The 13,397-nt window shown below is 40.4% G+C and overlaps 2 protein-coding genes and 1 long non-coding RNA gene across 4 annotated transcripts; all 3 read right to left on the reverse strand.

The window, feature by feature from the left end:
• Positions 1-518: 518 nt before the first annotated feature.
• On the reverse strand, positions 519-3,652 carry LOC106605687 (uncharacterized). The gene is made up of 4 exons (XM_014201577.3): positions 3,544-3,652; positions 3,220-3,264; positions 1,814-2,042; positions 519-1,054 (listed from the first exon to the last, which is right to left on the reverse strand). The coding sequence occupies exons 1-4, from the start codon at positions 3,635-3,637 to the stop codon at positions 895-897; spliced, it is 528 nt and encodes a 175-aa protein (XP_014057052.3). The 5' UTR covers positions 3,638-3,652; the 3' UTR covers positions 519-894.
• Positions 3,653-4,685: 1,033 nt separating this feature from the next.
• Positions 4,686-6,009, reverse strand: LOC106605688 (uncharacterized). Its single transcript, XR_001328920.3, has 4 exons — positions 5,852-6,009; positions 5,527-5,572; positions 5,326-5,398; positions 4,686-5,207 (listed from the first exon to the last, which is right to left on the reverse strand). It is a non-coding gene; the product is annotated as an uncharacterized LOC106605688 (long non-coding RNA).
• A 2,204-nt stretch (positions 6,010-8,213) lies between these two features.
• Positions 8,214-10,289, reverse strand: LOC100196333 (Apolipoprotein C-I). Of its 2 annotated transcripts, none has more exons than XM_014201564.3 (4): positions 10,152-10,289; positions 9,372-9,438; positions 8,634-8,775; positions 8,214-8,507 (listed from the first exon to the last, which is right to left on the reverse strand). In XM_014201564.3, exons 2-4 carry the CDS (start codon positions 9,424-9,426, stop codon positions 8,441-8,443), a joined length of 264 nt encoding a protein of 87 aa, XP_014057039.1. In that variant the 5' UTR covers positions 9,427-9,438; positions 10,152-10,289; the 3' UTR covers positions 8,214-8,440.
• Between the last annotated feature and the right edge of the window lie 3,108 nt (positions 10,290-13,397).

Consider the following 13,397-nt stretch of genomic DNA (forward strand, 5'->3'; position numbering starts at 1 on the left):
TCATCTGTCCTGTTCTCATCTGTTCTGTCATGTTCTCTATAGTTCTCCTCTGTTCTGTCATGTTCTGTCCTGTTCTCATCTGTTCTGGCCTGTTCTGTTCTGCTCTCCTCTGTTCTGTCCTGTTCTGTTCTCAATCAAAACAAGTGACGGGCTACAGTTTTGTCGTGTGTGTTAAAATATCAGAATGCAGCTTTAACCACTTGGTACCAAATGGTGCTTGTTTTAATGAATTCCAAAGAAACATATGTTTTTATAGGTTGTTATTGTGTATTTACCATTTTACCAAGTAACTCTTAAATAATGAATAATAATAATAAGTACATAATTTCTTTACCCTAAAATAAAGTGCTATCCATAACTTCTTAATAATTAAACAATTAAGCAGTTTGATCAACATTTCTCACTTGTGGTATTTAAAGAAACATCTGGTTCATGATATTATTATTCATATGAATGAGTAAAATTGTTTCTGCACCAAATACCCTAATTAAACATGATGCACAAGTATCAGTCGAGAGTTTCAACTTTCAGATCTTTATTGAGCACAAACACACACACACACACACACACACACAAACTCCTGTTAGAGTATCAAACACGTAGTTATATACATGCACAATGTTGAATGAATGTTAAAGCTCTTGCGAGATGTCAATCTTCCTATCTACCATGCTTTGACCTTTGTTTCCCTTGAACAGTCATGTCTAGGAAAGTGTTGACATAGAAAACGGGAGGGGATGTGTTTTGCATTGTGCATTTCTCTTCTCAATCACCTTCAGGTATTTCCCCCCTCTAGCATTTAATACATTTATCAGAAGCACAGCTAAAGCGGAGCCCTGTGTGGATAGGTACAAGCGTGTGGGGTGGTCCGATGCGACGGAGGCTATCTAGGGCTCAATCCTCGGCAGGCAGGACTTTGTCGAGGTAACCCTTGATGGAGGTGATGGCCTCGTCCAGGTAGGTGCCGACATGGGGGCGCACATAGTGTCCGTACAGACCCAGGCCGGCCATACGGGCCTTGTCCACCAAGGGTGCTGCTTCCTGGACCAGACCACTGGACAACATACACACAGAGACAGGAGGAGATGTCAGTGTGTCATAGGTTAACAGCCATCCTATGTGTCCCAGACTTGGGTTCAAATACATGTGTATTTTAGTATTTTTATTTTTATGTCTGTGTGTTTGAGTATTCTGAAATACACAGCCCAAAACAAGTACTTTTATTTGAGTATTTGAATGGTTATTTGAGAAAACTAAAACAAATAGTCTTCCAAATTGTATTTGAAAGTATTTCAAATACCTGGGTTAAATGCATGGGAGTGTGTCTGAGCCAGTGTATTTCCAAGTGTATTTCCAACTACTTGTTTTTTTCAATAAAGATGATCTGAATACTTGTTTTGAAATGTAGTGAAATGTAATTGAAATACCTTCAATTGTATTTTAAGTTCTGATGTGTCCAGTGGTTAACGTTTAGTAAAGAATGATAAAATATACATTTACATTACATTTACATTTACATTTAAGTCATTTAGCAGACGCTCTTATCCAGAGCGACTTACAAATAAAATAAATAATAAATAATAATAACAATAAATAAAAAATATCTAGGTAACATGTTGATAGGCATGAAGGGCCAGCATCTAAGATCCTATAATCATTTGAAATCCTATTTCAAAGTTATGGACAGATAGACAGAAGAACTGACAGTAAATCAGACAGACGGATAGACAGACAAACAAGCAGGACAACAGAAGGACACCGACAGACTGACTCAATGCAAGTTAACTTGGTTGTGTCGTGGTGGGGCACTCACGATCCGATCTTGACAGCGCTCAGGAATTTCGGGTTGCCCTGCAGCTCCTCGATGTAGTCTTTGGCAGCCTGGCCCTGGCCCTGGCCCAGGCTCTCAGTCATAGGCCCCACAGCAGCCTGCACCTTGCTGTAGGCGTTCATCAGCCTCTTGTAGAACACAGACTTCATGGCCTCATACTTCTCCACCAGCTCCTTGTCTGGCTCTGGTACTTCACACAGGCACACAGAGACTGGAGGGGAGACAGGGAAGAGATAGTATTTATTAATTCATTGCACTTGATTGACTTGATTGACTACTGTTATAGAGTATCTAAAACCACTGGACTAACTATAGCCACAAAATAGCCCTAATATACTAAAATGCTTCACATAACCAGGCAGTTTGTGTGAGTAAGGTTGATTTAGTGTCTGTGTAATGGAGGTAGTTCGGTCACTTGGTTTGATCGCTCTCATGATGAGTAAACTCGGCTGAAATAATCTATTTCAACCTGACATCTGAGGTCTCTCTTATCCCTGCAGATTGTGTAGCAGTCACTGCTCAACGTGGTTGGTCTATCACCTCCACAAGTCCATCACAGTTCAAAGCCTATCACCTCTCAGATAAACATACAACTAACTGTGCTATGCATTCCTGTTGCTGACAAATTTTCTCACTGTCACTGACATGTTCACAGCTGCAGGTCAAAGGTAGCTATTACCTTCTATTGTATAAATGGCTGGAATGAACGATATATATCCATTTTCATAAATGTTGGTACATTTTCCTTTATTGTTTAAAGACATTATGGAAGAGATAGTTCTTGTCACTATGTAATCATGGCATGGGGTTGTTCAATGACAGCCATGTCTTTCTTTAAAATATCACGAGGGTTTCATTTCAGAGACAATCACGTTTTTTTTTTGCAAAATGCTATATATCCGCCTCTCTCACAGAAAGAAGTTGTATTACTGCTAGGTTTTACAGTCAAATGTGCCAAATAGAAACATTTTTTTATAAATAACTGTACAAATGATACATTTGTGACATCAATATACGGTAATTATTTTTTTACAAAAAAATATTCAACACAGTAATATGAGATCTGTATGTAAAACCTTTATATTTCACATTTTTGTCATTTAGCAGATGCTCTTATCCATCTTAAGCTAACTAGGTGAGACAATCACATATCACAGTAAAATATACAGGATACGAACCTTCCATTCCAGCTAAACAATGGATAAACAGCGTTTTTGCCAAAAAACTAACATTTTCATACACATCTAAAATCTATGAATTAATCATCTGAGAACAGTAAACACTATTTTACACGCACATGAAGGTACCTATAAGCCTTCATTTCTGATGAAAAAACACAAATCTGGTTTGAGTTCTGCAGGGTGTGTGTTGTGGGTTCTAGGTCTTACCTTGGAGTGCAAGCACTAAGGCTAATGCCAATTTTCCGTTCATTTCTGAAAGAAAAAGACAAACACATTAGGAATTTATATGCATTATTTAGATTAAGTTAAATGCAATGCCTGTCTATTTATTAGACTAGAAATCACACCATTCTAATCAGGCATCAATGAAACTGTTGAGCTGTTTATAACTGATAGGAAAGAAAGATGCATCTTAAAATACATGAGAAAATAAATCATTTATACATTAATACATTTCTATTTTTTGAGATGACTAGAGCATTGAAATAATATATGTATAAAAGATGAGAAGAGAGAGAGAAAAAGACAACCTGTTGTAGTCTGTGTACAGATCCCAGTGAATTAAATGACAGTCTCCTTTGGTGGCTGAGTTGTCTGTAAAGCAATCTGGACAAGTAGACACCATGATATAGTGAGGAGAGTAAACAAACGTCATCTAATGAGTATGCACACAGGTACGCACGCACACAAACACCTACACAAACACACGCACACTCGCACGCACACACACCCACGCACCAGACACACCAGAACCCACTGCACCTATAGGACAAACATCCACACACTCGTTCGCCTACACAAAGTCCATTGCACTTGAGACAGGTGATGCAATGCATCCAGATTATCACTTGGATTGGTTTCTGAAATCTAGTTATGCTGCAATGCCCTATTCTGCATATGTAGGAAAGCCTAAATTCTCCTCAAAAACGTTTGCATATCAGTGCATGAAATAGATTTTTGTTTGAATGAAGGATCTTGTTAAGCATTATAACTGTGTCTGAAAGTTTTCCATAATTTATTTGTCAACATTTTCTGCAGCATAAACCAGTATGTTTGACTGCCTCTATGTAACTCATTGAAAATCTGTATTCTTGCACACATTCAGAATTCACGAACTCAACAACAAAACACTCTTCACGATGTCTAACAAAAATCATCTCAATGGCTTATTCAGGCTAAGGTCCATTCTCACTGTCTATTTGAACGTGTTTCATGTATCCCAGTTAGCCAGATTATGGTTTTGACTGAATTAAACAGGGCCCTGAGTGTGTTGACGGTGTTCCAGGATCGATGTCTGCAGTCCACACAGAAAGACCCGAGAGAAACGGCCTGCAGGTCACACACATCTCCTCTCCAACCAGACACACCTGCTGAACCTTGTATCTCAACTGTCAACTCTCACCTAGATAACACTCCGATTTCAGCACAGTCTGTAGATGTCACTCCCATCACTGATGTCTCTGTCTGTCTGTCTGTCTGTCTCTTTCTTTCTGACTCATTCTTTCTCTCCCTCTGTCATTCCCTGTTGCTTTCTCTCTTCCTCTCTCTGCCATTCTAAAATCTATTCTCAGTCTCTCTCAGCTTTGTACTTCATTCAGTTCAGAGATTGATGAATGCGAGGAGTGTAGACCGTTTCAAGGGAAAGTTTATGAAAAGGCACAACACTATAATGGTACAATTAAATGTTTTTATTTTATTTAGTTTTAATTCATTTTGGTGGTTCACAATAGTTAATTGACTCACTCAGATGCAATATGTGAGCCATAACGGTATGATTACTGATACACTCTATGGCAGTTTTAATACTATCACAACCCTTGTGCTGAGGTTCACCGGCCTCATTCACCGGCCAAATCATACTGCATTATTCACACGCTCTTCTAAAACATTGTAACACAAATGTCCTAGTTGTAATCCCTAGTGCATATGAACATAGAATCAGTCCTAGTACCACCTTGCATGAGTATATGTGCTGGCAGTGAGCTGGGTGAGTGTTCGTCTGCCTTAGATTCAGGTGCTATTAGATGGGTCTGTACTGGTCCATCTTCTCCTTGACTCTGTCCCAGAAGGAACTGGTGGAGGCTGAGGCCCAGTCCATGTAGGGATCAGCCACTGGTTTGATGTGGTCTTCGTAGTACGCACCAGCAAAGGCCTGCACCACCTCTCTTATTCTCTGGGCTTTAACTTTGGCTGCCCTGTAAGACACACACACAAGAATAAATCCGTTGGAAGCAGCATCCAGTGAGTGCACTCCGTTGACCTTTATCCTTAAAACGGCATGGTCGGCCATGGTGACTGTGTGTCTGTTTGTACCTGTATGCCTCTGTTGCCCGCTGCAGAACCCCCTCAGAGTCAGAGTCCCCTGGGGCCGCTATGGACACATATGCTATGGAGGAGAGAGGTTACAGTAGGTTACAGTAGGTTACAGTAGGTAACAGACTACCAGTCCGTGTCAACAGTTCAATGGAGGATAGACTAGATAGACAGTAAAACAAAAGAAATGCATGGCCACACCTTGAATGAGCAAGACGAGAGCAGCTAGCATCAGTTTCCCTTGCATCTGTCATAGAAACAGAATGAGAGGGAAGACTTGGCTAAAATACACATCTCACTTAGAAAATTGATATTACATACAACGAAATTATTCAATAAACAGTACATTACATTTTTCATCACCCCAAACAAAACTAATCATACATTCAAATGATATATCACTGATATGTATATATATATTTCTGTAATCAACAGTATTACTCATAACAGCTGGCCTCCAGTATAAAAACAGCTGGTTGATACACAATTCAAAGTAAGTGAAAGAGCATTTTAGGGAGCGTTTTACCTTAGTGTTTGTTCTCAGTACTGTCCAATCTGTTTGGTGGAATCAAGTCACTTTATTTGAATTAGGGGACTTCTCACAGCGCTTTTTCTTGGTTGCATGTGTACGTTCTTGTTTTGGTGACCACTGACCGATGGTCTCTTTTTGGGTGGGAAGTGGTGGACTGATTGGATTGGCTTAGATGATCAGTGAGTCGGTCGTAGGTAGTCCAGTGGTTCGATACTCTTTATTTATTCAAGTTCTGAGAAAAGATTTTTCAGGGTATACTGCAAAAACTGAAACGTAAGCAAGCCGAAATATCTTATATTTCATGATAATTCCCTTTAGATTATATATATATTTTTTTTACCAATCTAAATTATCTAACATCATCGGCAGATTTAAAAAAAAATGGTTAACACAAAATATCTTGAAAAATATCTTGAAATAAGATAAATGACTTGTGTCAGCTGCTGCAGTATCAACTTGTGCCCAAAAGGAACACTAACTCCTAGCAACACATTTAAAAAAGGAACACTAACTCCTAGCAACACATTTAAAAAAGCCTCTCATGTTAAACTTTCATCCTTTCATCATTTTCCAAAAGGTCACATTAATCTCTCATAATCTTTTAAATTTCAACATTTTCTGGATAGCTGCCCAAAGTTCCTTTATTAAAGACGAGTGGACATGTTGGCCAGTAAGTATTCAGACCAGGAAAAGTCTTTATATCTCTGTGCTCCAGGTATATTTATTAAAAAGACAGCAGGTCAATGAAATAAAGTACTGTTTTGGACTAGTCCCAATGTCTCAGTCAGCGGAACTCAAGAGAGGAGTACACTTTAAAATACCTTTCAAAATATCTCTCTCTCTCGCTCTCTCTCTCTCTCTCGCTCTCTCTCTCTCTCTCTCTCTCTCTCTCTCTCTCTCTCTCTCTCTCTCTCTGCAACACATCAGTTTCAGGCATAATGCTGAATGTCACACTGATACATGACCAACTGTGGATGTCATTTTCAAATCTTGTTTTCCTACTATTGCTTTTCCATAGATGCCCTTTGTCCATTCACCTCTTCACCTCTGGTCCTGTCGACAGACACAGCACAATAGTTGGTTGTTGTGAGAAGAGGGTACAGAGAGCAGATATCATGACACTCCACCAGAAAATATGAGTATTCCCTGGTGGGGTGCACAACCCTCTTGCCCCCTGGACCCCCTCTAACCCCCCTACCGTCTGACCCTTGACCTCTGGTCAAACACAGGAGCAGATTCCAGTAAACAGGGACAGCATAGTAATCATTAACTCAGGATAAACAGTGACTTTAGCCCGGGCCTTGTGAAATGGAGGACCAGCAGCAAGTGTAGTGCTCCCAATTGCCCTTTGGTGTCTGCTATTGACATAGATGGATAGACCACTATCTCTCACAGAACACTCTCTGCTATTAATTCATTCTGCAGAATGATTTGACCGGGTTAGTATCTCTCAGTAAAGCTATTGATGTGTGGATATCCAGAGTGATACATTATATCCAGAGCATCAAAGTATGTCTTTGTATTGCATTACAGAGTGTTCATTGTCAAGGAGAGCTCAATAACAGCATAAATCCAGAGTCCATTTGTGATTGTGACACAAGTTTGTATGTTTTTAAGGGGAAGCATATCTTAGCACAGGAACATGAAGTTTCAAGAGATTGAACATTGTTCATAGAGATACTTTCAAGGCTGCACACAACCAACATGTTGAATGGAAGAAAGTGGCCATTGGCAGACACTTGTCTTACTGCTGAATCTCAGTTAGAGAAGTGTCTGGGCAAAATGTGAAATGACATGTGTTGCAGACTGCTTTTAAGTATAGTATCTTTCAGTCAGAATGCACTGATTATTTTTCTGGCCACCATGGTGTTTTTAACCCATGTGACATACTGGTCAGCTGACCATTCACGTTGACCACATTAACATCATACACCTGTCCCACAATGCATCATAAACAGAGACGAATTGAATGTTTGGTCTTTGTGCAGTTTTTTTTATACATGTTATGCATACTGTCTGTATTATGTGTACAGGTCTTCATGTCTTTATATCCTTATAAAACCGTGTTTCTACATCTGCGTTGCTTGCTGTTTGGGGTTTTAGGCTGGGTTTCTGTACAGCACTTTGTGACATCGGCTGATGTAAAAAGAGTTTTATAAATACATTTTATTGATTGATGTGCCCCCCATATATTAGTTGAAGAGACACTTGTCAAATAAAAATCATTGCCAATCAAACTCATTGTTCAGAGTAACTTCTAACTTGTCATTGCCTGGACTCATTGGCCTCTTTAAAAATGAACAGGTTGACTTCTTACTGTAGCAAATCAAATGCATAATATAACAACCCACAAATATAGTTTTATCACAAAGGTATCTTTATTGTTCAGGTTATTAAAGCAAACCATGTTTATTAAAGCAAGCCATAACAATTACACAGAGATGACATCAGTCTCTTCACAGAGGGGGAATATAACCTTGGTGTCAGCGTCACGGCAACTGCATCACCAGGCAAGACAGAGCAAGAAGTGTGATGGGGGCGTGGGGGGTCTTAGACAGGCAGGGTCTGAGGTGTACAGGCTTACTACTGCTTGGGGAAGGTCTCGTCAACCTTGGCCTTCATCTTGTCCAACTGCTCAGTGAACCAGGTCCTGGAGACGGAGAGACAGACACACAGTGAATCATTTCATTCTTTAATTATTTCAGAGTACGAATGTAGATCTCCAATTCATTTCATGTTGAGTTATGTTTTGGGGGGTGTGTGTGTGTGCGTGTACTTGGTCTTGATGGCGAACTCGCTGTCCCCGATCTTTTCAAACATGTCCTTGGTCTTGACGGTTAGGTCATCAGTTAGTTCCTTCATCTGATTGCTGAAGGTGGTGAAACGCTCCTCAATGGTCTTCTCAGACTCCTGAGCCTCTGTAGAGAGAGAGAGAGAAAGGAGGCAGGGTTAGAACTATGAACAGAAGGGGAGAGTGTTAGAACTATGAACAGAAGGGGAGAGTGTTAGAACTATGAACAGAAGGGGAGAGTGTTAGAACTATGAACAGAAGGGGAGAGTGTTAGAATTATGAATAGAGAAGGGGAAATAGTCAGGAAAATTAGTAGACTGATGGTTTCATCATGAAGAGAGAAAGGTGGAGAGAGAGAGAGAGAGAGAGAGAGAGAGAGAGAGAGAGAGAGATAGATAGATATGGTACATGTCTGTTCATAATAATACATTTGTATTGATGTGTATTTGAGGTCAGACTTACGCATTCAGTAGTAATGGATTTGTATAGACTAGTATCAAGTGTATTTGTGTGTGTGTGAGGCTGTGTGTTTGTGTACATACATGTACATGTGCATGTGTGTATGCATGCGTTTGTGTGTTTGTGTGAGAGAGAAGAATCACATACGTGTCACCAGTGATAATGCATTAGTATTGACGCCAGTATTGAGGGAGGTGAATGAGCAATAAAATGATTAGATAGAGTGAGAGTGTAATGGCTGCCTAATAGGGTAGGGCTTCATACCTGTGTGTGCAGCGAACACAAGCATCAACACGGCAATGGCAATGGACAGTTTCATCTTGACTGTGGGCTGCAAAGGAAGGACAAATTTAGTAACAACACCCTGCCTTTAATACCCTCCATCATAAAAAGGTTTGCATGATATGAGTTAGTTATGAGTTAAAACAAAATTGTAGAATTATGCCGTCAGGGATTCATCAGGAGCTATGCTAAACAAGTGAAATGTAAGCCATCCTAAACAATTGTTATTGTTGTAATAAATTATCAACAGCTGTTATATTAGTGCGGTCAGAACAGTGGACAGCTCCCTTTGCGTTCTCTAGCCTACACACAACTTCGGTTGGTGACTTTACATGAGCAAGAAAAAAAAAACTTTGATAGCCTTACATTTTAGATTAAACTCGACCTGCATTTGATTAAATTAGTAAACTAACATAACAATTGTTTCTATTAATATCTGTCCTGAGCATTGGATGGCGCTCATAAACAGAAGGTAGACTGGATGTCTTTCCCGCTTGAATAAACTACACCTAGATGTCGCCACAATGTCGCAAACAGATTTTGAGAGACTGGTATAGATTTATGGAAAGGTTGGGGTATGAAATAATCAACTGCATTCTCGTGCATTTATTTTGAGTAAATAAACTGATGAACAAAAGTTGCAGATATACCGGCCTATGTGTTTGCTCAGATAAGAACAAAAACATACAAAGATAGACATTTGAAGTAATAACAATGAAAAGAAGTCTCTTGAAATGCAAGTGAAAAGTAGGTTCATCTTACCTGTTTTCCTGTCTCAGAGAGAAAATAACCCGAATGTGTCTGACAGACTGACGGAGTCCCTCTATATATCCCAGGACGCTGACATAATCAGTAGTCCCCACTTCTGACCTATGGTGACCCTGCATCGCACAATGAAGCACTTGCCAAGAGTGGCCTACTCCCACCTACTCCTCCAGATTAACCAACCCTCCCCCATCTCCCTTTTTTGGAGAGCCCAGCTGAGGTATGGTCCATGTCCTGTCTTGTTTCAAACCACACATGATCACGTATTTAATCAAATTTTGTGGGAATGTATTTATTTGACTGGATCTGTCATTCACAGTCTGATCTGGGGGGGTTTTCAACCTGCCTTAGGTTTTATAACGTGATATTTATTCGTCATAAAATATCCATTGTAAATCATCAGACTGTGAATGCACAGAGATACAGACCTAAAGTGGACTATGACCATTAAACTAGGTCACAAGATACTTATACTACTGAGGTAAGATATTGATACAGTTCTGCAGTGGCATCACTAAACAGCACTGCATTGACTCTGGTGCTCAGTGCAGATCTGTCTCTGAGTCCACCAGACCAGTCCATTTAGGGCTCTATTCAATCCATAGCACTGAAAATCTGCGACTGATAATTAAAGGCAGTGTTCCCATCGTTGCGTTGACTGCATTCAATGACCTTTGCATTTTAAAGCAGATCTTCTGCGATACAGATTGAATCCAGCCCTTAGTCTTTTGACAAGGCAAGTATTTGGGCCCCATTCCATCCTTCCCTCCTCCCTTCCTTGAAGTCATCCCTGTTCTGACTTCTCTGAATAGATGAAAGCTGTGTGATGAAATCCTTGTTGACCACCTATCAATGTGCGCTTCTTCCCCTCTGATCTACTTTCAGTGCCATTACCCTTCACTGACCTCACACACAGATCTGTGTTATCGGTGTTATCATGGGATACAGCATGCACAGTATCATATTTGCCCCCTGTTATGTAAATCTGATAGAAGTCCATTATATTAGTGCTCCTCCGTGCTGTCTCCAACAGAGAGAAGCTGGGGTCAACAAACCTCTACTGTACTGGAATAGCCTATACGTAACTTCAAGTCAAAGAACTACAAAGTCTGGCAAAGTCTTATGGCTTATTTGCACTATTCTTAAAATAGTAAGTCTAGGAGGTCATTCTCTTTGTTGGAGCATTCCGTGGTAGTGGACTACAGTTTGCTGAACTATAGTAACCTCTCATTAGTGCTGGAGGGGTATGTAGGTTTTCCTCATTGCAGCACTTCCCTCTTTACACCCAGCCCTCTGCTGCCCACAGCAGGGTGCCCATTTGGTGCTGATGGCTTTAGCCATATGAAACCCTATTATGATGCAGAGATGACCATTGTCTTGCACCTCTTAATCACACAGTAGCCATTCCTCACCTGTGGCAGAGTGTGTGAGTCTTTGTGTGATGCATGAGGCGTGAACGTGCATGTCTCGCTCGCTCATAAATTGCAATAACAAGCCGCCTGATAAAAGACTGTTTTCCCCCCCTTCTTTTGCCAAAGGGCTCCTGTGGTGAATGGTTTGTGTTCCAGCACCAAGATGGGGGAAGAGGGGGGAGGAAGGGTAGTAAGAGGTAAAATCTCTGTGGGGGAGTTGTCGGGGGTTACTGTCGGTTTTGCTATGCCAACACTTGCTAGCTGGAGCCCTTTGTTGCTTCAGCCGGAGCCAGAGACACCCAGGAGCTGCAGTATAGTACGTGAGAAAAAGTACTGACTGGCAGAATGCTTGTGGTTTTCCTGTTTTCTCCTTGGCCAGACCTCTACAAATACATCCAGGGTTTACTATAGTGTAGGACACTTCACCCAAACACGGCCTTCCAGTCAAGGAGGAACAGAAACAAACTGTGACTCAGTAACAATGCACTTCAACACAGAGGTTGTTATTAGGAGTGTGACCTGATTTAGGGGAGAGGTCATTGCAGTCATTGTTGCTCTTCTTGTCTTCTCATTGAAAACAAGGACACATACTTGAAATGGTATGCTACTTTTTATGGTTAGGGTTGAGTCCCCACTCAACCCTAACGAGACACAGTTATTGCTTGCATGGAGTATTTTTTCGACCGTTTTTTTCCTGGTTTAAAAAGGATGTGTGAGCACATTTTAATGTAGATCATCAAGAAGCTTGTGTTCATATTTATAGACTTAATCATGAAACAGTGCTTCAACTTCAAAAATAAAGATGCCCATAGTGCTATTGTATACAGTGAATATGATCTTTGTTTATTTTATTAAAACTACCATGAACAACAACACTAAAGTACTGTAGGTGTACAGTAGAAGTCGGAAGTTTACATACACTTAGGTTGGAATCATTAAAACTCGTTTTTCAACCACTCCACAAATTTCTTGTTAACAAACTATAGTTTTGGCAAGTCGGGTTGGGACATCTACTTTGTGCATGACACAAGTAATTTTTCCAACAATTCTTTACAGACAGATTATTTCACTTATAATTCACTGTATCACAATTCCAGTGGGTCAGAAGTTTACATACACTAAGTTGACTGTGCCTTTCAACAGCTTGGAAAATTCCAGAAAATGATGTCATGGCTTTAGAAGTTTCTGATAGGCTAATGGACATCATTTGAGTCAATTGGAGGTGTACCTGTGGATGTATTTCAAGGCCTACCTTCAAACTCAGTGCCTCTTTGCTTGACACCATGGGAAAATCAAAAGTAGAGCAATTTCCAAACGCTTGAAGGTACCACGTTCATCTGTACAAACAATAGTACGCAAGTATAAACACCATGGGACCACGTAGCCGTCATATCGATCAGAAAGGAGACGCGTTCTGTCTCCTAGAGATTAACGTACTTTGGTGTGTTAATCAATTCCAGAACAGCAGCAAAGGACCTTGTGAAGATGTTGTAAGAAACAGGTACAAAAGTATCTATATCCACAGTAAAACGAGTCCCATATCGACATAACCTGAAAGGCTGCTCAGCACGGAAGAAGCCACTGCTCCAAAACCACCCATAAAAAAGCCAGACTACAGTTTGCAACTGCACATGGGGACAAAGATCATAGTTGTTGGAGAAATGTCCTCTGGTCGGATGAAACAAAAATAGAACTGTTTGGCCATAAGGATCATCGTTATGTTTGGAGGAAAAAGGGGGAGGCTTGCAAGCCGAAGAACACCATCCCAACCATGAAGCGCGGGGGTGGCAGCATCAAGTTGGACTTCACAAAATAGATGGCATCATGAGGA

This window comes from Salmo salar, chromosome 05 (assembly GCF_965601325.2).
Source record: "Salmo salar chromosome 05, fSalSal1, whole genome shotgun sequence".
NCBI classification, from domain to species: Eukaryota; Metazoa; Chordata; class Actinopteri; order Salmoniformes; family Salmonidae; genus Salmo; species Salmo salar.

Coding starts and splice junctions, on each gene's coding strand:
- LOC106605687 (XM_014201577.3), bottom strand. CDS start 3,637: ATGGTGTCTACTTGTCCAGATTGCTTTACAGACAACTCAGCCACCAAA. Junction 3,265..3,543: donor TCTGTACACAGACTACAACA/GGTTGTCTTTTT, acceptor TTTTTCTTTCAG/AAATGAACGGAAAATTGGCA. Junction 1,055..1,813: donor AGCGCTGTCAAGATCGGATC/GTGAGTGCCCCA, acceptor TATGTTGTCCAG/TGGTCTGGTCCAGGAAGCAG.
- LOC100196333 (XM_014201564.3), bottom strand. CDS start 9,426: ATGAAACTGTCCATTGCCATTGCCGTGTTGATGCTTGTGTTCGCTGCA. Junction 8,776..9,371: donor TGTGTTCGCTGCACACACAG/GTATGAAGCCCT, acceptor CTCTCTCTACAG/AGGCTCAGGAGTCTGAGAAG. Junction 8,508..8,633: donor GAGTTCGCCATCAAGACCAA/GTACACGCACAC, acceptor CTCCGTCTCCAG/GACCTGGTTCACTGAGCAGT.